General features: G+C 48.9%; 1 protein-coding gene across 4 annotated transcripts; it reads left to right on the top strand.

The window, feature by feature from the left end:
- Window positions 1-182: 182 nt before the first annotated feature.
- On the top strand, window positions 183-26,773 carry DRAXIN (dorsal inhibitory axon guidance protein). 4 transcript variants are annotated; one of them, XM_081203172.1, is made up of 7 exons: window positions 183-1,140; window positions 12,862-12,883; window positions 19,522-20,004; window positions 20,884-21,183; window positions 22,803-22,886; window positions 24,107-24,196; window positions 26,124-26,773. In XM_081203172.1, the coding sequence occupies exons 3-7, from the start codon at window positions 19,539-19,541 to the stop codon at window positions 26,234-26,236; spliced, it is 1,053 nt and encodes a 350-aa protein (XP_081059298.1). In that variant the 5' UTR covers window positions 183-1,140; window positions 12,862-12,883; window positions 19,522-19,538; the 3' UTR covers window positions 26,237-26,773. The 4 variants fall into 4 exon arrangements, with proteins under 4 accessions (XP_081059298.1, XP_081059296.1, XP_081059295.1 ...); XM_081203170.1 differs by lacking the exon at window positions 12,862-12,883 and having other exon boundaries at window positions 184-1,140; XM_081203169.1 differs by lacking the exon at window positions 183-1,140 and having other exon boundaries at window positions 12,563-12,883.
- The last annotated feature ends 642 nt before the right edge of the window (window positions 26,774-27,415 follow it).

Here is a 27,415-nt window from a genome sequence, read left to right on the forward strand (position 1 = left end):
TAGAAGTGTTATGTTTTTGCGGGGGGGTATTGTTAGTTATAACAAAAGTGGGGGGGTCATAAAGCTGAACAGGGAAAAGCGAGCACCATTTATATTTGCTTTTTGTTGCCTATTGCACCTCGCTTAGTTTTTATTTTATTTTTTTAATGCTAAGCGGGTTTAGAATTGATTTAGCAAAGCTGAAAAACCGCGGAACAGCGAAGGAAAAAAAACCCCGATGCACATAACTGGTAGCAAGGGTGTCATCAGTTTTCACAATGAATAAAGTCGATCTAGAGGCGGGAGACCCAGGTGGAGACCCCTCCCCTCTATTCTCCTGGGTAGAGGTAGGGGAGTGTGCGTGGAAAGTGGAGAGAGAATCGTTTTAACCAGCTCAGCAGGACCCTCTGGGTCTCGCTGTCATTACGCCTCTCCCTGCCTCAAAGGCATCAATTTACCCTTTGGGAGTTTCCCACAATCCTCTAGGAGGAAGGCGGGATGAAGATGATGGAGGTGAAGAGGGGGAGAGAAAACGACCCCCTACCACCACCCAGAGGGAAAGGAGCGCCAGGCTAGACCCACCCCCCTCTCTCCCACCCCACAGCAAGCCAATTCTCCCCCACTCCCGTCATCTCCCTGGGAGAGAGAATATTACATATAATTGCTGGACTGTCGCCTTTTTAAAACATCTAGGCTATTGGGTACCAGTTCCCTTTGTCTCCTTTGTGTGAGTGTGCGTTTGTCTCTAGACCGAGCAGCAGCTCCCCGGCACTGCTGGGGGGGGGCGCGCCTGGCGACGGGAACGCGCCTTCCCCTCTTTGCAATTCATAGAAATCCGTCACTCCCCCCTCCTAATCGTACACACACACACACAAAACCACACCCCTCTCTGCATCAAAGCATGCTCCTTTTCAAACACTGTTTCTTTCTAAGTCTGGGAGCTTTAGAAAAAGTCCTCCCAGTTTTCCCCCTGCTCTTGAAAATCCCCGGCACCTCACTTTTTTTTAGAAGGGGGGGGAATATACTCCTAAACCCAACCCCTCTCTCCCCTCCCCTCTATTTTCCCCTCTCCCTCCCGTTCAGCACTTCGGGATTCAGGAGAAAGCAGCGCCGCCTTGGACCAGCCGAGCTGCCTCCCAGCGCTGGCTTAGCAGCAAGCAGGTAAGCTCCGCACGCGCGCATCTACCGCGGCATCTGCGCGGCAGCCTGGCGCGTGCTGGGAACTCTTTATCTCCCCAGACTTCGCTCCGAGCAAAAGATTTTTTAAATTTTTGAACAGGGGGAATATTTGGTGGGTGGATGCCTTTCCTAAGCTGTCCTTGGGTTCTTTATTCTTAAAAAGGTGAGGGTTCTGGCATAGAATTTTAAATAATGTTCGGATTATCTCCCCATAAGGTGGTCATTTTAGACATGTGAGGAGTCGTCGGGGATTTTTAAAGCGAGCAAGCGGCATATAAATTTTATGAAATAAATGTTTTCGTAAGTCGCTTTGATAGATAGATAGATAGATAGATGATAGATAGATAGATGATAGGAGATTTGGGGCTTTTTGAGAATGAGAAATCCAGAAGGTACCACGGAAGTGAGGTTATATGTGTGTGTGTGTGTGTGTGTGTGTGTGTGTGTGTGTGTGTGTGTGTGTATCTCCTATATATAACCTATTTATCCGTATCAATTTTTTCCCTCCCCGCTCCCAATCCACGGTAGGATGTGTATCTAGGGCATGTGAATGGTGCAGATGCTAGCCCTACTCAGAGTAGACAGAAATTAATGGGCATCGCTGCCTTAGGTCCAACAAATCGTAAGCCCACCAAGTTGCACTTGGAGCATGAATGGACTCAAGTTCGTCATCTTGGATGGAGTTCAGTGGGTCTACTCTGAGTAGGAACTAACAGCCCCCGGAGGCAGAACAAGTCTCCAGCTTCCCTTTTGCACGTTATAGTTCTAGCAGCCTAGATCCTTGTACATATCAGTTTGCTCTTGAGTCGCTCCAGTTTTCATTTAATTTAAATTCGACTTTTTTCTGTGTTGGCTTCAAACTGCACATACGTATATGTTGTGTGGGATGTGAACGAGGTTTTAACACACACTTCTTGTTATTGTGCAACTCCCTGGGACGCGTGTGTATTTTTAAAAACGACAGACGGCGAACAAATCTTGACATATGAAGTAACTTGCTGAGGTTTGCTTTAGATGGGGAGCCTAGGGAGTTGGTGGGGATTAAGACCCTCGTTACCAATAGTAGTCTTAAATTCAGGGTTACAGGCTGCTTATCTTGGATCCGTTACCAACCCATAATTTCATAAAGCAATTAAGGCACGAGGTGGAAGTTGCCTCCCTTCCTCCCTGGATCGTGGCCAGACGCCTTCACCCACAAATCCCCAACCCTGGACACTTTTCAAGTCAAATAAAATGAAATAGCAAATATCCAGTCCCTTTCTTTTGGAATAGCTCCACCCCCCCTTGAACAGGGACACCCCATTTCCTTGGAGAACTGAGACAAAGACACATTTCAGAGCTTTTGCATGGGGAGGGGGTCTGTTTCTCTCTCTTTTTCTCTCCCCCCACCCCCACCCCTGTTTTCTGCTCACCTGAGCCAATTTGTCTCCAAGGGATAATTCTGGATCTCTGGGAGTTTGTGCCAAAAAGGTTTCCTAGATTGAGCGCGGCTGCAGTTTGAAAGACAGTAAAATGTGTGTGTTTATGAAATGTTTCATGCTGCAGACGGGAACTTGTAAAAGTGGCAATAGGTCAGTTTCAGAGGAGGGAAGTATTAGCGACCCCATCTTTGGAAGATGCCCCCCCTTTTTTTAATGATACGGACATGAAGTGGCTGTTATACGTATCGAGAGTCTTGCCTCTTCCGTTTAAGAGTCCTTTCATCACAGAATCTCCAGTTGAGATGGTTTGATTAGAAATATGATTGCATCTTTGTGATGAGACTTTTTTGGGGGCTTGTTGGATTCTTTTTGGGTGGGGGCTGGAGGAAAAGGGGGCTATAAGGAGTAAAAATTTGCTCATTAACTCCCATACATTTCAAAATCCAGAAGATTACATGCACACACACATCCAGTTGAAACCAATTATAAATATTGTCCTTGAAACCAGAGCAATACACTTCTTTAAATGTTGACTTTTCTTCACAAAATAAAATATTAGGGGTGAGTACTTAAAAATGCAAGATTCTCCTTCTAATACGGCTTTTTAATTGAATGTTGATACGAGAGTTTTAACTCATTTTGTTTGTTTGTTTCACTGAGTGTCCTGCACATAGAGACAGCTGTCATTAAGTGGTACAAAATTGTCCAAATTATAAAATGAAAGGCATCAGGGAATCCCACACTTTGGACCTAGGCATGAATCTTATTAGGATTTAAAAATATAAAAATACTAAGATGCACCATTCAAAATTAATGTTCCCAATGTTTTGCCACAAGGGACATTTGAAATGCAAGAAGAAATGTCAATGGGGATTCCTTAGGTCAGGAAGGGTACAATTTCAGGCTTGTCAGATCTACTCTAGTTTATATTGGGACCCCCAAAACCTAACAACCGGAGAGGGGTGCAAAAGACATACTCTTAATTTAAAAAATAAACAAATCAGAGTGCTTCTGAGCACACTCAGAGCCTGGCGGTTTATTTTCAGGACTGAACTTGTAATCCTTTCAGATGCAGCCCCCCTCCTGGTGGGCTGTCTTCATCTCAGCAGCCTAATTGAGGTGGGAAAAGTCATTTTCCTGTAGCTGTTAAAAGGAGTGGGAGTCAGAAACCGATAGCAAAATCCACCAGAGGAGATCTTGTGTTGGGCATACACCAGTCTTGCATGATATACTAAAAAGAGGGAAAGAAAAGAATCATGGTGCTCCACTGGTGCGGATTAAATTTGCAAAGAAAGACGGCAGAGATTCTGGAATTCTTAATGGTTAAGGCTTAACGGATTTCTGCTAAGGACTTGGTTCACACAGAATGCTTAACCATGGTTTATTAATTCATGGTTCGGATCAGGTGTGGGGAATCTTGGGTTCTCCAGATGTGGCTGAACTACAACTCCCATCAGCCTCAGCTAGCATGGCCAATGCCCAGGGATTATGAGAGTCACTCATGAGACAAGGAGAGGCGACTGCCTTGGGTGGCAGGATCCACAGAGGCAGAAAATTTGGCCTCTGGGGGCATTCCTCAGCTGACAACTGAGACACAATCCTTGGAGATGAGATCTGCCCCCGCAATGCAGCCTCTTGGCAAATAGGGGGCGCTACTGGTCTCCTCCAACCCTAGTTCCCAATTGGCCCTGATGTAGATTTTAATTATCTCCTTGGTCCTGATGTACATCTTCACTCACCACTTCTTCCCTGGCAGGGGTGGGCAGTATTCTGTGGTTAGCCTCAGGTGCCAAAATGTCTTAGGACATTAGGATATTAGGACAGCCCTGCCTATAGTTCAGCAACAGTCAAAGGACCAACGGTTCCCTACCCCTGGCCTAGGGGCTTAACTGTAGTCTGCTGTGTGGTTGTCTTCTTCTTCTTTGGTGATCCCTCGTAGCCGAGTAAGATTGTCTTCCATAAACACATTTTTAACAGTGAGTCTGTAAGTGACTGCGGGCGCCAATTCTGGATCCACACGTCCTTCCACAGTGGGGACATAGGCATAGGCGCCGACTCCATGGGGCTTGAGGGGGCCCGAGCCCCCTCAAAAATTCGTTTGGGGGGCTCCGCCCCCCCAATAATCTCCGGCGCCCCTCCAGCAGAGCGCCATCGCCGCCCCTCCCCCAGCCCAAAATGCACAGGGTCGGGCTGCATGCCTCCTGCCCTCCCTCCCGAGCAAAAGCTCCACCCAATTTCCGCTCCGGAGCTGATTAATAGGCGCAGCACGCTCTCCCCTATTCGCTCACGAGGAGGCGGCGCCACTTTATTTGCATATTCATGAGCTTATTTATTATTCATGAGCTTTCCCGGGCCCCCCCAATATTTTTTATAAGTCCGCGTCCCTGGACATAGGTTTCCGGGCGGGAGTTGATCACAGTGAGAGTTTGCCAAGCGTGCCTTCCTCTTAGCATGTTTCTCACTTCCGTCCTGAGTTCGAGCGTCTTCAAAGCCCATGACATCTTTGATAAAGGTTGTTCTCCAACTGGAGCGCTCGCAGGCCAGTGTTTCCCAGTTGTCAGTGTTTATACTACACTTCTTAAGATTTGCCTTGAGAGAGTCTTAAACCTCTTTTGTTGACCACCAGTATTACGCTTTTCATTTTGAAGTTCAGAGTAGAGTAGTAGCTTTGGAAGATGATAATCAGGCATCAGCACAACATGACCAGTCCAACGAAGTTGATGTTGAAGAACCATTGCTTCGTCACTGATGATCTTGGCTTCTTCCAGGACACTGGCATTAGTCCACTGTACTGGAAGTGTACTGTGTGGTCTAGGGATGGTGAGCATCAAACATTTCAGAGCCCAGCCAGCCATACCAAACCAACTTTCCATTCTTCAACTCAGGTTTCCCCAACCTGGGTGCCCTCCAGGACTCGGTGGACTCCAACTCCCATCAGACGCAGCCAGCACGACCAGCGGGCAGGGCTGATGGGAGTTGCAGTACAGTAAGTCCTGGAGGGATGCAGCCTTCCCATTCTTGTCCTAGAGAGGGATGGGGAAGCTCCAGATCTGGGCTGGTGTGTCCCATTTTGCTGCTCAAAGTGAACCAGGGTTGCCGCCTTGCCCTGCCCTGCCGCCCCACCCACATTTGACTCTCTGTGCCGTTCCCCATCATTGTTCCCCAACTCCATTGTCATGGAGTCCTGACATCAGATGTGAATCAGGTTTGAAGTCCATATCATGATATCAGTTTCATAATTTTTGGCCTGGCAATGTATTTTGAAGCATGACTTGGGGGGGACCAAAGCCTCTCTTGATTCCTGCAGCCCTTGTTAACTCTGCAGGCTCAGCTTTCCCTTGCCTGCTACAAATCATAAGAGCAGACAATGGCAAAAAATCACATGCGGGGAAAACCATGAAGCCAGCATATGCCTCTTCAGAGCTCCATCCTTATTTTAGACATACAGTGGTACTTTGGTTCTTGAACGGCTTAGTTGTTGAACAAATCGGCTTCCAAACACCGAAAACCCGGAAGTAAGTGTTCCAGTTTTTGAACGTTTTTCGGAAGCCAAACATCCAACACGGATTCCGCTTGAGTGCAGGAAGCTCCTGCAGTCAATCAGAAGCCGCACCTTGGTTTTCAAATGGTTTTGGAAGTCGAACGGACTTCTGGAACAGATTAAGTTCAATAACCAAGGTTGTCGTTGTTTAGTCGTGTCCGACTCTTCGTGACCCCATGGACCAGAGCACGCCAGGCACTCCTGTCTTCCACTGCCTCCCGCAGTTTGGTCAAACTCATGCTGGTAGCTTCGAGAACACTGTCCAACCATCTCGTCCTCTGTCGTCCCCTTCTCCTTGTGCCCTCCATCTTTCCCAACATCAGGGTCTTTTCCAGGGAGTCTTCTCTTCTCATGAGGTGGCCAAAGTATTGGAGTCTCAGCTTCAGGATCTGTCCTTCCAGTGAGCACTCAGGGCTGATTTCCTTCAGAATGGAGAGGTTTGATCTTCTTGCAGTCCATGGGACTCTCAAGAGTCTCCTCCAGCACCATAATTCAAAACATCAATTCTTCGGCGATCAGCCTTCTTTATGGTCCAGCTGGACAAAGACAACAGGCAATAACCAAGGTACCACTGTATTTTGGTATATTGTGATGTTTAACTGGGTGATATATCACAATGTTGAAAACTGGATTATCGCCCAGCCCTACTCCTAAGGGCCCCCCAGCCAACTGTTCCCCTTTGTAGGAGGACAGAGCGCTCTGTGTGTTGTGTAATACAACCTGGCCTGTGGCCCCTAAGCTAGCCTGTTTGCCTTTGGGTGTGGTGAAGGGTTTCGTTCCATTGCCAGGGTTGAGATAAGATTCAGGTGCCAGGCTGATCATCTCCCATATGCGGAGGGACTTGTTCACCCATTGCAACTTGCTCCCCCAAGAGGCCGTGATGGCCACCAATGTGGATGGCTACAAAAGAGGACTGGACAAATTATTGTAGGACAATATGTCTACTAGCAACAATGGCTATGCTGGGTCTCCATGGGTGGCGCTATGGTATAAACCACTGAGCCTCTTGGGCTTGCCCATCAGAAGGTCGGCGGTTCGAATCCCCGCGACGGGGTGAGCTCCCGTTGCTCTGTCCCAGCTCCTGCCAATCAAGCAGTTTGAAAGCACACCAGTGCAAGTAGATAAATAGGTACAGCTGTGACGGGAAGGTAAACAGCATTTCCGTGCACGCTGGCTTCTGTCACAGTGTCCTGTTGCACCAGAAACGGCTTGGTCCTGCTGGCCACATGACCCAGAAAGCTGTCTGTGGACAAACGCCGGCCCCCTCGTCCTGAAAGCGAGATGAGCGCCACAACCCCATAGTCGCCTTTGACTGGACTTAACCATCCAGGGGTCCTTTATCTTTACCTTACCATGGTCGGAGGCAGTAATGCTTCTGAATACCAGTTGCTGGAACCCACAGGAACGGAGACAACTCTTGTGCTTGGCTCTTGCTTGTGGCTTTCCCATCGGGCCACACTGAGAACAGGATGCTGGACTAGATGGGCCATTGGCCTGATCCAGCAGCCTCTACTTAGCTTCTAAAATCACATTCCTTCCCCCACCTGGGAACCATAGATTGTTCAAGGTTCTGTGCATTGTAGCTCTGTGGAGGGGGGGGGGGGTAAAGTATGTTTCCGTGCACAATTCAAAGTGTTGGTGCTGACCTTTAAAGCCCTAAACGGCCTCAGTCCTGTATACCTGAAGGAGCGTCTCCACCTCCATCGTTCTGCCCGGACACTGAGGTCCAGTGCTGATGGCCTTCTGGTGGTTCCCTTGCTGTGAGAAGCCAAGTTACAGGGAACCAGGCAGAGGGCCTTCTTGGTAGAGGCACCCGCCCTGTGGAACGCCCTCCCACCAGATGTCAAGGAAATAATCCACTATCTGATTTTTAGAAGACATCTGAAAGCAGCCCTGTTTAGAGAAGTTTTTAATGTTTGATGTTTTATCATGTTTTTAATATTCTGCTGGGAGCCACCTAGAGTTATTGTTGCTCTTATTGTTATTGTTATTATTCCCCTAATTCTTTTTCTGGGAGCGGAATGCTGAGTCTGCTTTTCTGCACCCAAGAATAATGTGCAAAGGCAGCCCCAGAATGCTATAATAATAATAATAATAATAATAATAATAATAATAATAATAATAATAATAATAATAATAATAATAATTTATTATTTATACCCCGCCCATCTGGCTGGGTTTCCCCAGCCACTCTGGGCGGCTTCCAAAAGAATATTAAAAGAATGTGATACATCAAACATTAAAAGCTTCCCTAAACAGGGCTGCCTTCAGATGTCTTCTAAAAGCCTGGTAGTTGTTGTTCTCTTTGACATCTGGTGGGAGGGCGTTCCACAGGGAGGGCGCCACTACCGAGAAGGCCCTCTGCCTGGTTCCCTGTAACTTGGCTTCTTGCAGTGAGGGAACCACCAGAAGGCCCTCGGCGCTGGACCTCAGTGTCCGGGTAGAACGATGGAGGTGGAGACGCTCCTTCAGGTATACTGGACCGAGGCCGTTAATGTGCAGATGAAGGCCATTAATCAACTCAGCATCTTCCTGCCGTAGAAGAGCAGCCCTGCTTATAGTCGCGGCTGGGGTGTGCCTTCCCATAATGCATTGTGGGACGCCAATTGTTGTGTTGTGCCTGGGAAAGTTTTCTAAAGGCTCCTGGTTGGCCTCTGTGAGAAGAGAATGCTGGATTCAATGGGCCACTAGCCTGATCCAACAAGCTCGTCTTATGTTCTCAAAGCATATTCCTTCTCCCACCTGGGAACTCTAGTATATTTAGTGTGCTGCATATGTAGTTCTGTAAGGGATAATCTACATCTCCCAGGATTCACTCTTGGGTGTTTGGGTGTTCTTTAAATGTGTGGTGTGTAATGCAGCCCCAAATGTTGCAGAAGAGCAAACGATGAATGACCGCACCCTGACATTGGCACATCAAATACATGTGGATAATACAGATCTATTAAAATAGGAAAACAGGAGTGATTGCAGGCAACACAGCCTCTTGGTTTCCCGCATTTGAACATTTGTTGTTTAGTCATTTAGTCGTCTCCGACTCTTCGTGACCCCATGGACCAGAGCACGCCAGGCACTCCTGTCTTCCACTGCCTCCCGCAGTTTGGTCAGACTCATGCTGGTAGTTTCGAGAACACGGTCCAACCATCTCATCCTCTGTCGTCCCCTTCTCCTTGTGCCCTCCATCTTTCCCAACATCAGGGTCTTTTCCAGGGAGTCTTCTCTTCTCATTTGCACATTATCTCATTTGAATTGACTTGCATGATCCACCTGAGTTCAGCTTGTCAATTTCATTGCATTTCGAGCTGAATCTACCCACAATTTTGTTCTCCAGAAGAAGTCATCGTATCAAAGTCGATTTGTCTCTCCAGTAAAAGGTAAAGGGACCCCTGACCACTAGGTCCAGTCATGGCCGACTCTGGGGTTGCGGCGCTCATCTCGCTTTATTGGCCGAGGGAGCCGGCGTACAGCTTCCAGGTCATGTGGCCAGCAGGACTAAGCTGTTTATGGCGAACCAGAGCAGCGCACGGAAACGCCGTTTACCTTCCCGCTGGAGCGGTACCTATTTATCTACTCGCACTTTGACATGCTTTCGAACTGCTAGGTTGGCAGGAGCTGGGACCGAGGAACAGGAGCTCACCCCGTGGTGGGGATTCGAACCGCCCACCTTCTGATCGGCAAGTCCTAGGCTCTGTGGTTTAACTCACAGCGCCAACCACGTCCCTTCGTCTCTCCAGTAGGTTGATATTAAATTCCAATGCTGGGAAACTGCAGTTGGTGCAGGACACTCCAGCCCAGTTGCTGACAGGAGTGAGGCTCTTTCAGCTCAGAAATGTGCACTCAGCCAAGTTCAATGTCTTCCTATTAGTAGACAAAGCCCTTAACATATTGGGGCTGGTTTACTTTCATGCATTGCCCTATATCTGTTGCCCACTCGACCACTTTGATTTGCAGTACTGGAACTCTTACAGGTACCACGTAATACTCATTCGGCTATTATAAGAAATAGATATTTCAGTGTGGCAACTGTAGAACTCCCTGCCTGTTGACACCAGGCAGATCCTTTTGCTGTATGCTTAAAACATTTTCCTTTAGGAAGACCTATGGCGCTGTGGGTTAAACCACACAGCCTAGGGCTTGCCGATCGGAAGGTCGGCGGTTCGAATCCCTGTGATGGGGTGAGCTCCCATTGCTTGGTCCCTGCTCCTGCCAACCTAGCAGTTCAAAAGCACGTCAAAGTGCAAGTAGACAAATAGGTACTGCTCCGGCGGGAAGGTAAACGGTGTTTCCGTGCACTGCTCTGGTTCACCAGAAGCGGCTTAGTCCTGCTGGCCACATGACCCGGAAGCTGTACACCGGCTCCCTCGGCCAATAAAGCAAGATGAGCGCTGCAACCCCAGAGTCGGTCATGACTGGACCTAATGGTCAGGGGTCCCTTTACCTTTATCCAGACACATAGCTGCCAATGTGTTTTTCTTTTCTTTTTTACTGTTGGTTTTAATTAATTTTTTTACTGTTAAACTGGTATTTTTACTAGTTAATTTTTGTATTATTTGAAAACCGCTTGGAAGTTATATCAATCACATGAAATAAAAAGTAAAATATAAAAATAAATATGGGCGTAGCCAGGGTTTTTGTTGGGGGGGCAGAACCGATGTGATCGGTCAGTTAAGTATTTCTATTGTTTTCCTTTATCTGGGGGAAACATTGTGTAATAGATCGAGATATAATGCAGTAGAAAAGGTTTCAGGAAAAACTCTGCAGAAGTGGGGGTGGAAAGCTAATTTAGGGAACCATTGGGTATGAAGATTATTGTGAAAATGATTGAAAAAATTAATAAAAAATTATACAGGCAAAAGAGAAAAAAATACCGTATACAAGCAAAAAGGGAACGGCAGTGTTAAGTGGTATGCGAAGAGTTGGAATGAAATAAAATGAAATAAAAAACATAAGACAAAAGGAGAATCAGCCGTACATTCATGACCAGATTGGGAGAAATATCCTCCCAGAGTGGCTGGGGAAACCCAGCCAGAAGGGCGGGGTATAAATAATAAATTATTATTATAAATAGGTTGGCCACTGTGAGAACAGGACGCCGGACTAGATGGGCGGTGGGCCTGATCCAGTCGCGTTTTTCTTCTGTTCTTGAAAGGGAAGTTGGGGAAGGGGGGACGCCCCCCCCCCGCCAAGTTGGAAAGGATACACGCTTGTCCGGAGTCCTTGGTGGGCCGTTTGTGAAGAACGAATTGCCGGAGTTGGCAAGGAATTTAAAAGACAGAGAGGCTGGTTGAAGCAAAGGGGGCGACCTCGGCTTTCAGAGCGGGCTGAATGCGCAGGAAACGGTCGGGGGTGGGATATAATAGACCAGTCCCCAGAAAAGAAGAAGAGGGGCTTCCAATGGATTCTTAGGGGGCGCTTTTCTTCTCTGCTCTTGGGAAGTTTGCAAAGCCAGCGGACTGGGGGCGCCGAGGCCTCGCGCGCTCGGCGGGGTCCCGGGAACTCTCCAAACATGTCCCGTCTCTCCCAGGCCCGGGCGCGCAGCGAGCAGATGGAGGCCGGCGCAGCGGGGCAGGCTCGCCGCATTGAGCCCGGCACAATGGGACCCTGTCTCGCCTGCTCTCGCCGCCTTCCTGCGAGAACCTTCTTGCCGCCCGGCTGCTGGTGCGCGCGGGGCCCGACGGGCGCTTCCCGAGACGCTCGTCCATCATCCGGCGCGCCCCTGCCAAGTCCCATTGACGCGCCTGGAGTTTTTGGCACGGACGGCGCGGCCGCTGGTGGCGCATTGGGGCTCGCCTCGGACGCGCAATGGGGGGACCCGGGGGACTGGGAGGGAGGGAGGGAGGGAGGTGGACTCCTTCCTCTCATCCCTTTGGAAAATATAAAAATGGGGAGGGCTCCCTCCGTCTTTTCAGCACAAGCTCTGTCTCTTTCTCTCTCTCCCCTTTCAAATGCGCTTCCCCAAGGACGCGCGCAAGCTTCCCTCGCCCGGGCGCCGTGGAGAAAGCGCAGTCAGCACGACGCCGCACCTGTTCCTCCGGCCCGGCGAAAATGCCAACTCGCTTGATGGATTGCCAAGCGGCTTTGTGCAAATATATATACGCCATAGTGGGATATTTTTAAGGGGTGGGGAGGATAATAAGTCTTGGCTGGTGCAACTGGCCCAGTTTTTAACCATGCTTGGTTCTTTGATGATCCGGCTTGGGGAAAGGGCGAGTGGACCCAGAGGTTGCACTATTCATTATTATGTTTTATTTGTGGGTGGTGCTCAAAGTTTTTTTTTTTAATTTTTCATTATGGAATGTATATAGAACCGAGAGAACAGCTGAAAAGACGAAAAACCCAAAGTATAAAATAGAGGCTGGATAGCTCAGTTGGTCAGAGTGTGGTGCTGAGAACTCCAAGGTTGCAGGTTCCATCCCCGTATGGGGCAGCCGTAGGGTGATTCTTAGGGTCCCCTTCCAACTTTACAATTCTGTGATTCAATAATTCTATGATTAAGCAGTTTCACGTGGGCTAAAGTAACAAAAGTCCAAGGAAAGACTATCGGTGTTATTGGATTATCAAGTATAGCTCCAGATTTGCCACAGGCATGGGACACTTCATAAAGATGGTTCCATTGTATATGTAAGAAAAGGAGCCAAATCATATTAAAAATGCCTGGAAGTTCTAGCGCTTGTCAAAATCTCAAATTAGGCATAATTTCCCCGATTATAGATGAATTCTAAAACATTTTCTTGTTTTCAGATCTGGCTTGGGAAAAGAGCAGGTGAATTTAGAGATTATATTATGAATGGAATTAATTATAATTAGTGTTAGTACTAAAGGAGCATCTCCACCCCCCTCGTTCGGCCCAGACACTGAGATCCAGCTCCAAGGGCCTTCTGGCAGTTCCCTCGCTGTGAGAAGTGAGGTTATAGGGAACCAGGCACAGGGCCTTCTCAGCAGTGGCACCTTCCCTGAGGAAAGTCCTCTGATCAGATTCATCAAGGAGAGATTCATCAAGGCCCTGTATAGGGAAGCTTTCAATGTTTGGTGTTTTATTATATTTTTAATATGTGTTGAAAACTGCCCAGAGTGGCTGGGGCAACCCAACAAGATGGGCAGGGTATAAATAATAAAATTATTAATATTAATAATACATTTTAATCTGCCATTTACCTTTCCGCTGCAGCAGTACCTATTTATCTACTTGCACTGGTGTGCTTTTGAACTGCTAGGTTGGGAGGAGCTGGGACAGAGCAACGGGAGCTCACCCCATTGCGGAGATTCGAACCACCGATCATCTGATCCACAAGCCCAAGAGGCTCAGTGGAAAATGGCATTTCTGTGCACTCTGGTTTCTGTCATGGTGTTCTGTTGCGCCAGAAGCGGTTTAGTCCTGTTGGCCACATGACCCAGAAAGCTGTTTGTGGACAAACACCAGCTCCCTTGGCCTGAAAGTGAGATGAGTGCCGCTACCCCATAGTCGCCTTTGACTGGACTTAATCATCCAGGGGTCCTTTACCTTTTTACCTGTGCTTCACCAAAAGGTCCTGGGCCAGCTTACAACAATTTAACTTTCAGAATTAAAAACAGGCAAGGTGTGACATAACTAGGCTTCTGAAGCACCACAAGGGTGCCGCAGAAATAATGTAGTTGGCTAAGGGAGCTGTGGGCCCAAAAAGGTTGAAAACCTCTGCTCTAGGAGGTTTCAAAACCGGACTGGCAAGTGGGGTGGCCTGGAGTGAGAAGGGCCAAGTAGTTCGGCCTGGAGGGCCAAATCTGTACCTGCACCAGCCCCTGCTGCTATTCCACCAAAGTTTTCTGCTGCAGGCATGTGAGATGATCAGGGAAGACAATGGCATGGAGCCAGCCACTGTGATCGCCCATCACAGAATCTAATTCTTCCTTCGGATATATCTTTGTAGAAAAGGGGCTTTGTGGAAGAACGTGCGGGGTGTGTGTGCTGATACAACTTATTTCTTGCTGTTGATAATGTTCCTCTGTTTCTTTGGCCTTGGTGAAGTAACAGATGCCAATCTGGTTTCCGTCATTTTCGATTCTTTCTTTCTTTTTTTTACACGTCGTTTCTGGTGGAGGAGAAATCCTGGAACATTTACTTGGCTGCCGTTAATGTGTTGGCTGACAACGCCCCCCCCCCCATTTCCTTTCAGGGCAAGGCGTTGCTTCCGCTGTGATCTGTCAATTTTCATAGAAAAACTCGAGCCGAGGGAAATTGCAACTTGGCTGGTCGCCTATGGTGCACTAGAACGCCTCTCTAGGCAACCAGGCGGGAGAAAAATCACCATCAAATACAGGAATGAAAAACCACCAGAAGTACAACAGAGGCTAACATTTTAAAAAATAGGTCTGGGAGGACAGAAAAGTATTAAAACTGGCAGCGCTCGTGTCTCTGTGGGCTCTGCTAGGTGGGGCATTCCATAGCTAGGGACGCCGCCACCCAAAACTCGCTCTGGACTTCAGAGTGATGGAGAACAACACAGAGAAAGGCCTCCTTAAGGTTCAGGTAGGTACATAGGCTTGACTACTGCAATGTGTTCTGTGTGGGGCTGCCCTTGGACTTAGACTGGAAGCCCCAGCTTGTGCAAAATTCTGCAGCTAGACTGTAGATAGGGTAAGCTATTGAGAGCATATAACTCCAGGGCTCCAAAGCTAATGCTCGCATTAATTTATGAGGCCCTTAACAACTTATAGGGATGCGGGTGGTGCTGTGGGTTAAACCACAGAGCCTAGGACTTGCAGATCAGAAGGTTGGCTGTTCGAATCCCCGCGACGGGGTGAGCTCCCGTTGCTCAGTCCCTGCTCCTGCCAGCCTAGCAGTTTGAAAGCACATCAAAGTGCAAGTAGATAAATAGGTACCGCTCCAGCGGGAAGGTAAACTGCGTTTCCGTGCGCTGCTCTGGTTGGCCAGAAGCGGCTTAGTCATGCTGGCCACATGACTCGGAAGCTGTTACGCCGGCTCCCTCGGCCCATAGAGCGAGATGAGCACCAATACCCCAGAGTCAGCCACGACTGGACCTAATGGTCAGGGGTCCCTTTACCTTTAACAACTTATATCCCTACCCTATCACTGAAATCCTGGGGGAAGTCTACAGGCGGTCCCATATGGCAGTGTTTCCCAACCACTGTTCCGCGGCACACTAGTGTGCCGCGAGATGTTGCCTGGAGGGAGGCGGGCGAGTCGGGCGGCGAGAGGCGGGGCGGCGACGGCGAGGAGAGGCCACCCAGCGCGGGGCTCTCGCCGTCTGCCTGCCTGGCTGCCTGCGAGCTCGGCGGGCAGCGCCTCCGTCCGCAGCGCCCGCCTCGCGGCTCTCATTCCCTGCCCCTGCCAAAGCTCACCCAGCCAAGCCGCGCTCTCCTTCCTGCCTCGCTTTGCTGCCTCCTCCCCCCCCACCCCCAAAGCTTGGAGGTTCCCCGGCAAGGGGGAGGGAAAAAAATTGAAACTTACACTTTCGTGCGTCCCTCCCGGCGTGACGCTGCGCGCTGACGTCACGGGGCTGTAATGGTGGTGTGCCTCGAGATTTTTTTCATCAAACAAGTGTGCCTTTGCCCAAAAAAGGTTGGGAAACACTGCCATATGGCTTGGTTGCATGGCTCGTAATGACCAGAGGCTGGGCATTCATTGTTTTATGCCCAAAGCCTGCGGAACTCCCACCCCCATGAGATTAGGCAGGCAACTTCCTATCTGCACATCAGGCATACAACAAAGGCTTTTGTATTCCAGTAGGTGTTTGAAGGTAACGTTTGTTTCATGGTGATCTTCTTGTGTTACTCTGTATGGTTTGTCTGATGCACACTGCTTGCAAATGCCAATGATGAAACAGTATATCAACACCGTAAGTAAATACAGTGGTACCTCTGGTTACGTACTTAATTCGTTCTGGAGGTCCATTCTTAACCCAAAACTGTTCTTAACCTGAAGCACCACTTTAGCTAATGGGGCCTCCTGCTGCTGCCGCGCTGCCGGAGCACAATTTCTGTTCTCATCCTGAAGCAAAGTTCTTAACCCGAGGTAATATTTCTGGGTTAGCGGAGTCTGTAACCTGAAGCGCATGCAACCCAAGGTACCACTGTAAATAGCAGCGGAGGGATTCTGCTAAGTTTGAACCCTTCTCCCTGAAATATTAGATTTCTAAATGTGAGGCATTTACATTAGATTTTTAAGTGCAATGCATTTATACTAGATTTCTAAATGCAAGGCATTTGTCGTCATTTGGAGGCTCATTCCATCAGTGTGAAGGCGGTCACAGTCCAGGCGCAGGTTGATTATCACTAGGCATTCGATTTTGGGAAGGCCAGGGATTTCCCCTCTGGAGTTTTATTTTTCGCTCCAAGGTCGGATGCGTGAGTGACAAGTCGGGTGGCCACCTGCTCACCATCTGCTTCAGCATCTTCAACTTCCTGACTTTTTTCCACTGAAGGCAAGCCAGCTGTGCAGCACAGGCAGGCCGGGAGTGCCAACCAGATCTGGCAGGACAGCCCTGATGTGGCAGGGCGCAACAGCTAGCGTGCGGCAATGCATTATTGGGAGGCACCCCTGCGCACACAGGGTCACTCTTCTATGACAGGGAGACGCTGGGTTGATTAATGGCCTTCATTTGCACATGAAAGCATTCTGGGGCTGCCTTTGCACCTGATTCTTGGGTGCAGGAAAGCAGACTTAGCATTTAAAGTCTGTGTGTTTGTGCTTGTGTGTGTGTCCAATTTTTTCCCACCAGGAAAATAATTATGGGAACTGTTGTTGTTGTTTAGTTGTTTAGTCGTGTCCAACTCTTCGTGACCCCATGGACCAGAGCACGCCAGGCATTCCTGTCTTCCACGGCCTCCCGCAGTTTAGTCAAACTCATGCTGGTAGCTTCGAGAACACTGTCCAACCATCTCGTCCTCTGTCGTCCCCTTCTCCTTGTGCCCTCCATCTTCCCCAACATCAGGGTCTTTTCCAGGGAGTCTTCTCTTCTCATGAGGTGGCCATAGTATTGGAGCCTCAGCTTCAGGATCTGTCCTTCCAGTGAGCACTCAGGTCTGATTTCCTTCAGAATGGAGAGGTTGGATCTTCTTGCAGTCCATGGGACTCTCAAGAGTCTCCTCCAGCACCAGAATTCAAAAGCATCCATTCTTTGGCGATCAGCCTTCTTTATGGTCCAGTCCTCCCTTCCATACATCACTACTGGGGAAACCATAGCTTTAACTATACGGACCTTTGTTGGCAAGGTGATGTCTCTGCTTTTTATGATGGGAACTGTAGTTTTCCCAAAACAGAGCTTGAATGCACAGAACCCTGAACAAACTACAATTCCCAGGTGGGGAAAGGAATGTCCTTTCAGAAGCTAAGAAGAGGCTGCAGGATCAGGCCACTGGACCATGTAGTCCAGCATCCTGTTCTCAGTGTGGCCTAATGGGAAAGCCACAAACAAGACCTGAGTATAATAATAATAATAATAATAGCAACAACAGTAATTTATTAATTATACCCTGCCCATCTGGCTGGGTTTCCCCAGCCACTACAGCGCTCTCTCTTCTCCTGTGGTTTCCAACAACTGGTATTCAGAAACATTCACTGCCTCCGACTGAGGAGGCAGAGTAGACTCACCATGGCTAGTAATTTACCCCTCCCAGAGCTACAGCTCCCTTTGCAACTACAGATCCCAAGATTCTCTGCGGGGACTCATGTGTGTACACACACACACACACACACACACACACACGGCAGCTTCCAACACACACAAAAAAGTCAAACATCAAACATTAAAAACTTCTCTAAACAGGGATGCCTTTAGATGTCTTCTAAAAGTCAGATTGTTGTTTATTTCCTTGACATCTGATGGGAGGGCGTTCCACAGGGCGGGTGCCACTACTGAGAAGGCCCTCTGCCTGATTCCCTGTAACCTCACTTCTCACAGGGAGGGAACCGCCAGAAAGGCCTCGGAGCTGGACCTCAGTGTCCGGGCAGAACGATGGGGGTGGAGAAGCTCCTTCCGGTATACTTGGCCAAGGCTGTTTAGGGCTTTCAAGGTCAGCACCAACACTTTGGATTGTGCTCGGAAATGTACTGGGAGCCACCGTAGGTCTTTTAGGATTGGTGTTATAAGGTCCCGGCGGCTGCTCCCAGTGCCAATCTAGCTGCTGCATTCTGGATTAGTTGTAGTTCCCCAATCCGCTTCACAGGTAGGCCCCACCGAGAGTGCATTGCAGTACACACCACTTGATTTCAAAAACAGAACTTTACAAAAGTGTCTTGCGTGAACACAGCTTGGGCTGACCACTGTCCCTCAGCCTAGCAGACCTCACAGGGTTGTTGTGAGAATAAAATCAGGGAAGGGGAGAAGAAGGCTTGTGTGTCCTGAACTGACGGGTGTATTCTTCTTTGGCTATCCCTCGTAGCCAAGTCAGATTGTCTTCCATAAACACGGTTTTAACAGTGAGTCCGTAAGTGACTGTGGAGGCCAATTCTGGATCCACACATCCTTCCACAGTGGGGACATAGGTTTCCGGGCGGGAGTTGATCACGGTGAGGGTTTGCCAAGCGTGCCTTCCTCCTAGCACGTTTCTCTGAGTTTGAGTGTCTTCAAAGCCCATGACATCTTTGGTAAAGGCTGTTCTCCAACTGGAGCACTCGCAGGCCAGTGTTTCGTAGTTGTCGGTGTTTATACTACATTTTTTAAGAACTGCCTTGTTTTGTTGACCACTCTTTTGTTGACCTCTGGCATTATGCTTTCCTTTTTATAAAAAAATAATTTTTTATTGGAAATTTTATTTACAACATAACACAAACCCCCCCACCCCCAACACAGAAATCCACCCCCATCAGACACAAACCTAACAAACAACTAGCATAATTTACAACAATACAAACAACCAAATAAAAGACTTCCTTTATCTTGTTTCTGGCATCCTTATTTACTTCTTATAAGCTGTTTCCTTTTATTAAGATTTTTCTAATTATAACTTAAATATCCACAAAGTCTCCTGCAGACATTAATCGAAACAAGTCCAGGTATGAATTTTAGGGCACTGTTTTGTGAAGTATTCTCTGCATTTTCCCCATGTGCTCTCTAATTGCCTCTGTTAATCTAGCCAGTTCAATATACTCTAACAGTTTGTCTTGCCATTCCTTTTTTGTTGGCACAGTCTCTTTTTTCCAGTTTTTAGCAATTAGGATCCTTGCCGCTCCTGTAGCATAGAGGAATATTTTCTGATCTTCTCTTGCTATACCTGCGTCTGTTTCTTCTACTGGCATTATGCTTTCCATTTGAAATTCAGAATAGAGTAGTTGCTTTGGAAGACGATCATCAGGCATCTGCACAACATGACCAGTCCAATGAAGTTGATGTTGAACAGGTGTACCGGTGGGAAATCAATGCAATTGGGGAACCACAAATTGACACCCTGCTTCTTCCGTTACAGGTGAGGCACCTAGAAGCATGGCCTGCACCGCCGCCTCCTCTGCCTCCACCATCTTTGCCTTCTGCCTCCTGACCATCTGCCCCACGGACTCCCTCGACCCTGGGCCCGCCGCACCTCCCAGCCTCCCTGAGGTTGGCAACAGCTTCCCGAGCCAGGAGGCCTGGCCGCACCCGATGATACGGACCACGGCGCACCACCGCGGGCACGGCGGCCTGGGCAAACACGACCGGGCCCATTATGGCATGCCGGCGCCCAGAGGGGGCAGGGAGGGGCCCGGCCTGCGGGTGCTGAGCCGGCCGGCATCGGTCGACGACCCGGGGCGGACGGACCGGCCGGCGGGCCTCCGGCAAAAGGACGTTTTCCTGGGCTTTGAGTTTCCGTATCCTGAGCAGGAAAACCATGCCCCTGGGTCCGAACGGGTGAAGAAGCAGAACCGTGACCACAGGCGACACAGCCGGAGAGACAGGTTGAGGCAGCACAGAGGTATCCTTTGAGGGGGGGTGGAGGGCTGCCTGTTTAGGGAAGTTTTTAATATTTAATGCTGTACAATGGTACCTCGGGTTACATACGCTTCAGGTTACATATGCTTCAGGTTACAGACTCTGCTAATACAGTGGTGCCCCGCAAGACGAATGCCTCGCAAGACGGAAAACTCGCTAGACGAAAGAGTTTTCCGTTTTGGAGGTGCTTCGCAAAACGAATCTCCTATGGGCTTGCTTTGCAAGACGAAAATGTCTTGCGAGTTCCTGCGGGGTTTCCCCCCCCCTTTTTCTAAGCCGCTAAGCCGCTTATCAGCTGATCCGATAAGCTGATAAGCCGCTAAAAGCCGCTAATAGCGCTAATCCGTCAATGGGCTTGCTTCGCAAGACGAAAAAACCGCTAGACGAAGAGAATCACGGAACGGATTCTTTTTGTCTTGCGAGGCACCACTGTATGATGTTAGCTGTTCTGAGCCCGGCTTTGGCCGGGGAGGGCGAGATACAAATAAATTATTATTATTATTATTGTTATTATTATTATTTTAACGCCATCCAAGCGGATGGCCATTGCTGCTTCCTGGCAGGAGGGAGTTCCACAGTTTAACTGGAAAAGTATTCCCCCCCTCCTGTCCTGAACCTTCCAACATTCAACTTCAACTCAAGTGCGTTATTATTTTCTCTCATTACAACGTTATGTATTTTTGTGCTTTTATATTGTAAACTGCCCCGTGATGCTCGGATGGAGGGTGGAATAGAAATTTATCAAGTAATAAAAAGAATAACGGGATGCCATCGGGTTCTTGCACTATGAGAGAGGGAAAATAAACTTTTCTGCGTCCATTAGTTCTTTTCGCTCTGATTTCGCACTCTCCACCTCCTGTAGGAAAAGCTTCCGACCCGGGTCCAAGCGCCCTGTACAAGAAACCTGAAAGCTTTGAGGAGCAGCTTCAGACCCTTCACGGCGGGGAAGGGTCTTCGGCCGGCTTGCCTCCCACCTCCTTCCTGGGCCCCACGGTAAAGACATCCACCGAGGAGCCCCCTGCCCTCCACGCAACGTCCGCCCGGCCTCGGGTGCGAGTCAGGCAGGAAGGCGACGTTATGCCCACCCTGGACATGACGCTCTTTGACTGGACTGACTACGAAGATCTCCGGCCGGATATGTGGCCTTCAATCCGGAAGAAAGGTGTGTCCTGTTTTATCATCTCCTTTTTGCGGGGTGGGTGGGGGTGTAGCTCAGAAGCTCCCGATACCTGGGGGACTCCAGGTTATTTATTTCACAAAAAAATTATGCCGCTTGATTGCTTTTTAAAAAAACCACCAAAAACACCCTCGAAGCGGTTTACGGAAAGAATAAAACAATAAACACCCGTATGGTGGTACCTTGGTTTTCAAACTTAATCTGTTCTGGAAGTCCGTTCCAAAACGAAGGCGTGCTTTCCCATAGAAAGTAAGGCAAAACGAATTAATCTTTTCCAGACTTTTAAAAACAACACCTAAAACAGCAGTTTTAACATGAATTTTACTATCTAATGAGACCATTGATCCATAAAATGAAAGCAATAATCAATGTACTATAAAATAAATAAGACAGTATTGTAGGTGATAAAAATTAAAATTAGTTTTTTTTTCTTACCTGCACTGATGATAGTCATTGTTTGGATGGGGGGCTTTTATCCATTTCCGCAGTCAGTCAGTCAATCAGTAGCTGAACTGGGTTCCACACAGTCACAAAAACAAATGAACCGAAAAAGCCTTTTTTTTTAAAAAAAAAAAAGCAAAATAAATAGCAAAAACAAAAGTGCCAAATACAATGGTACCTTGGTTCTCAAACTTAATCCGTTCTGGAAGTCCGTTTGACTTCCAAAATGTTCGAAAACCAAGGCATGGCTTGTGATTGGTGCAGGCGCCCCAGAAACAATAGCTGACAACCGCATCGGACATTCGGCTTCTGAAAAACGTTCAAAAACTGGAACACTTTCTTCCAGGTTTTCGGCGTTTGGGAACCAAGGCGTTTGAGTACCAAGGCGTTTGAGAACCAAGGTACCACTGTACTTAAAACAACTATGGGAAACCTTCCTGAAGATAATTAAACTCGACAATAAGCTAAAAACTGGATTAAAACAAACACCAGCTGGCCAGAAGTACAGTGGAGGCACCTGCCTAACATCACTAGGCAGGGAGTTCCAAAGGATACTATCAATGCTAAAAGATTAATTTCTTGCAGAACTGCAACCAGGCCTGAGGGTCTCATATGTTTGTGAACAACCTTCCTGGGCTCATTTCCCGGCAGTGGGTGTGGCCAGAATAAAAAGTGGGTGTGGCAAGAGGCAAAAGTGGGTGGGGCAATGAATGGGAATCCTACCCATGTAAAATGCAGGTCTTTATACTCCACTACCCCCCCCCTTGGGACGCGGGTGGCACTGTGGGTTAAACCACAGAGCCTAGGACTTGCTGATCAGAAGGTTGGCAGTTCGAATCCCCGCAACGGGGTGAGCTCCCATTGCTCGGTCCCTGCTCCTGCCCACCTAGCAGTTCGAAAGCACATCAAAGTGCAAGTAGATAAATAGGTACTGCTCCAGCGGGAAGGTAAACGGCGTTTCCATGCGCTGCTCTGGTTGGCCAGAAGCGGCTTAGTCATGCTGGCCACATGACCTGGAAGCTGTACACCGGCTCCCTCGGCCAGTAAAGCGAGATGAGCACCGCAACCCCAGAGTCGGTCATGACTGGACCCAATGGTCAGGGGTCCCTTTACCTTTACCTTTACCCCCCCTTCTCATCCTTTCTCGCTTTCTCCCCCGCTAGACAAACAGCGTGGTAAGAACGGGGGCAACGAAACCACCCCCGCCGAGGGAGAGTCCTGCGACCATCACCTCGACTGCCTCCCAGGTGAGCAGCAGCTTTCATGAGGACTAGCGCCGGTGGAGGCAAGCAGAATTGTGTGTGGTGTCTTGAGCAGAGCAGGCCCTGCCTCCTGCCCCCCCTCAACCAATCCAGAAGAGCAAAGACATCCACACCATGGCTCATTTGAAGCACATGACTCCCCCCAAAGCACCCTGGGAACTGTAGTTTACCCCTCATAGAGGTTCCCAGCACTCTTAACAAACTATAGTACCCAGGAGTCTGTGACTATATCGTTGTGGATGATCCCAAACTTCAGGCATTGAGGGGGTTCCTTGTTGACGGAGACTGTGGTGTCTTTAGATATATGGCTTTATTTACACCTGCAACCTGGGCTTGGGATGGAAGAGCTAATGGCATTTACAAGCCCAAAAGAATCTTGCTTCCCCGTTAGGTTTCCAGGGGAGCACCCCAAGTACGGCATGGAGCAAGACATTTCTGTGTCTTCAGCTTCCAGCACCGACCAAAAAAACTCTCACGCAAATCACAGTCCCCCTTGGCCTGTTGTTCTCCATCTTAGGATACAGTGGCTTCCATCCAGGTGAGGTAGGAAAGGGCCCACCTATTTGTCTCCATGGCAACGGAGCCCACTCTTTTGAGATGCAAGTGGTGGGTAATTAGCTGAGCTGCTAAAGCTATTCATTATCTTGACCGGACCTGGACCAATTCTTCTGTAGATTGTAGTCTCCCATACGCAGGATCACAACTTTGATAATAATAATAATAGTAATAATAATAATAATAATAATAATAATAATAATAATAATAATAATTGTATTTATATCCCAGCCTCCCCAGCCGAAGCCGAGCTCAGAGCAGCTAACAGCAATAAAAGTAACACAGCATTCTAAAATTGATATTCTAAAATCAATTCAAAATCAAATGGCAACCATTGGGCTAGAGTTCTGTGAGGATTACCGAAGGAGGGAGTCAGGCTGCGCCTTGGCCAAAGGCCTGGTGGAACAGCTCTGTCTTGCAGGCCCTGCGGAAAGATGTCAAGTCCCGCAGGGCCCTGGTCTCTTGTGACAGAGCGTTCCAACCACAGCCGAAAAAGGCCTGGCTCTGGTTGAGGCCAGAGATCCCTTTGGCAGGGATCCTCAGAGGCCATCCAGACTGACCCCCTTCCCCCCCCAAAACCCATAACACTGTGGTCCGCTAGAGAAGAGCGTTTGGATGCTTCTTAACTTCTTCCCTCCTTGAATTGGCAGGATGTTGCTGTGATCTACGGGAGCACCTTTGCAAACCCCACAACCGCGGCCTTAACAACAAATGCTACGATGACTGTATGTGCACAGAAGGTGAGGGCTGACGCTTGCCTGGTGGGAGAGGGTTGAAGCTGTCCCCCTCCCCAGTGACACAGCACTGGGGAGCGCCAGGAAACCGGGAATTATGTGTATGTGTGGTGGGGGTGTAAATATGTACAATTTTTCTGGCATAGGGTGTTTAAGGAGATAACAGAAATCACTGGGTTCTAGAGCAGGCATAGGCAAACTCGGCCCTCCAGATCTTTTTAGGACTACGACTCCCATCATCCCTAGCTAACAGGACCAGTGGTCAGGGATGATGGGAATTGTAGTCCCAAAACATCTAGAGGGCCGAGTTTGCCTTTGCCTGGTCTAGAGATAGCATTATTATCAATTTACGATGGCATGGAAGGTTTGCAGGCTATGAAGGACTTGCTCACAAATTTATTGACAGCTGCACGCATTATGATAGCTAGGAAGCGGAAGGGGCAAGTAGAATATAAAATGGAAGGGTGGTACAGTCATACCTCATGTTACGGACGCTTCAGGTTATGTGTTTTCAGGTTGCAGACCGTGGGAAACCCGGAAGTACTGGAACGGGTTACTTCTGGGTTTTGCCATTCACACATGCACAAAAGCACCAAATCGCACCGGGGTTGCGGACGTGCCTCCATCACGGATTACGTCCACAACCCGAGGTTCCACTGTATAAAGAGGTGTGGGATATAGCTATGAATGATAAATTAACATGTGCCATTAAGGTAAGACAGGGAGTGTGCACAGGGACGCGGACTTATAAAAAATATTGGGGGGGGCCCGGGAAAGCTCACGAATAATAAATAAGCTCGTGAATATGCAAATAAAGTGGCGCCGCCTCCTCGTGAGCGAATAGGGGAGAGCGTGCTGCGCCTATTAATCAGCTCCGGAACAGCTGATATGCGGGAAACGTGGGGCTAGCCGGAGAAGAGAGGGCGAGCCCCCTCCGCTCCGGCCCTAAATAGGGCAAGCCACACACCCCCAGCCAGCCGATTGGTACCCGGTCGTTCTCGCGGGGGCTGAAACCGCCAGGAGGAAGGAAATTCCCCCCGGCAGTGCCTTGGCAGTGGCGGTGGTGCTGCGAAGCAGCGAGGCAGGAGCCCCCGCCCCCGGGGATTCCCTAATCTCGCGGGGGACGGCCGGGGCTCTCCGACTAGGGCGCGCGGCTGGCTGGCTGGCTGGCTGGCGAGGGAGCAGGTGGGGAGGAGTCGGGGGACGGCGGCGGCGCTCTGCTGGAAGGGCGCCCGAGATTATTGGGGGGGCTGAGCCCCCCCAAAAAATTTTTGAGGGGGCTCAAGCCCCCTCAGGCCCCATGGAGTCGGCGCCTATGAGTGTGCAGGAGAAATGATTTTGAGGAGATGTGGAAGGTGTTTGTCGAATGTGTACTGTTAAAACAGAAAGGGGTCAAACCATCGCAAGAGGTGTTGAAATTTTGGGAGGTTGGCTAGTTACAATGGAATGGTCTCAGTGGTGGGGGCGCACATTTTTATTCTTATTTATTTATGATTATTACTTTGTCAAAATAAAATAATCATAACAATAAAAGGGGAGAAAGGAGGGGGGGAGCACTGGGGAGCAAGCCTCTCCTATGGGGTGCTCAGATGAGTGAGGAGTTGCCATCAGACACCGAGAACAAGGCAGGGCCAGCACAACCACAGAGGCATCTGCTTAGAGGTGTCAGCCTCACTTTCAGACTGGTCTGCCTTGCAGGGTGGTTGTGAGGATAAAAAATGTGTGGAGGGGAGGGAATGATGCTTTTGATTTATTGACTGGAAATTAGATATCCAGTTAGACCTTTTAAATATTCAATAGCAGGGGTATAGATCTGTTTTTGTTTTCCTCGGGAGAAAGTTGATTTCTCCTTGGGGTGAGGGAACGTTGAATTTTCCTCATCACAAATTTGCCGTTCTCCTCACTCAAGGCCTCCCCCTCTCTCCCAATTTAGGCCTGCGCTGCTACGCCAAATTTCACCGCAACCGCAGGGTGACCCGGCGAAAAGGCCGCTGCGTGGAACCGGAGTCCGCTGATGGAGATCAAGGATCCTTTATTAATGTCTAGAAGGGTACCAGGGTGCTTTCTCTGGGCCTGGAAGCAGGAGGAATTAATTTATAACTAGTGCCACCCGGGAGGGACACAGACCAATTGACTTAGACGCTGTAGGCTAAGCTGGGATTGAGACAAGTGCGTAACAGGGGCAGATTTTCAAAATTCAGTTGCAGAGGGCTGGGGCACACAGCCCTTCCAACTCATCGATTCTACGCTGCTATGAAATCTGGAGGCACAATTCTACATCTCCCCAAAGGATTTAGCAGATTTGGTCTGCTAGAATTAAGAATTAAACACTCCCAAGAGGAGCTTGCTGGAGTATGCCTGTTGCTGCTCTTTCTGAGTCGCTGTTCCTGGCGGAGAGACCCCTCTTTATTGGAGGCAGACTCCTCTGGGAGTGTCTGTATCGGGAGCGATTGAATACTATAAGCACACACAGATACACACTCAGTGAGCCATGGGGCAGAACGATAAACTTTTGTTGGAAGCTAGAGCAAGGAATCAGCAAGGGTTGCACCCCTCTCGTGTCAACTGGGAAGTCTGGAGCAAGGAGTACCGTATTTTTTGCACCATAACACTCACTTTTTTCCTCCTAGAAAGTAAGGGGAAATGTCTGTGCGTGTTATGGAGCGAATGCCTACGGATGGCGGGGGCATCTGCTGCAGTCGTGAGCAGAGGATCCATGGTTCCCCTTCCTTCCCTCCTCCGTGGCTTGCTTTGAAACAGCAGAGCGGGAGAAGAGCCACTGAGTGGGGAGGAGAGAGGGACAGAGAGCCTGCTTGCTTTAAAGGAGCAAAGCGGGAGAGGAGAGGAGCCGCTTACACGGGTCACCCCAAATTCACCAGCAGATCACATAGCATGTCCATGGCTACAGCTTGCACCAAAAAAATCATGCACCCACTGTTGCCTGGGGCCGCAGTGGTGCAAAAACGTGGTTACAAAGCATGGATCCACATGGATCCTCAGGATTTTTGCATTGGGCCACCCCAAACTCACCGTCAGATCACATGTCTGTGGCCACAGCATGAACCACAAAAATCATACATCCACTGTTTCGTTTAGAATATTTTTTTCTTGTTTTCCTCCTCTAAAAACTACATGCGTGTTATGGTCGGGTGCGTGTTATAGAGCGAAAAATACGGTAAATCCTGCAGCCTGAGCTGTCTGCTGCAGGTCTGCTGCTTTGAGACT

Source organism: Podarcis bocagei, assembly GCF_964188305.1.
Source record: "Podarcis bocagei genome assembly, chromosome: 7".
NCBI classification, from domain to species: domain Eukaryota; kingdom Metazoa; phylum Chordata; class Lepidosauria; order Squamata; family Lacertidae; genus Podarcis; species Podarcis bocagei.

Bases quoted from the DNA above. Each gene is read 5' to 3' on its own strand.
- DRAXIN (XM_081203169.1), top strand. From the start codon at position 12,832: ATGAATTCTAAAACATTTTCTTGTTTTCAGATCTGGCTTGGGAAAAGA. The intron at 12,884-19,521 runs GTGAATTTAGAG...CTTCCGTTACAG, and splicing joins CTGGCTTGGGAAAAGAGCAG to GTGAGGCACCTAGAAGCATG. The intron at 22,887-24,106 runs GTGAGCAGCAGC...TTGAATTGGCAG, and splicing joins TCACCTCGACTGCCTCCCAG to GATGTTGCTGTGATCTACGG.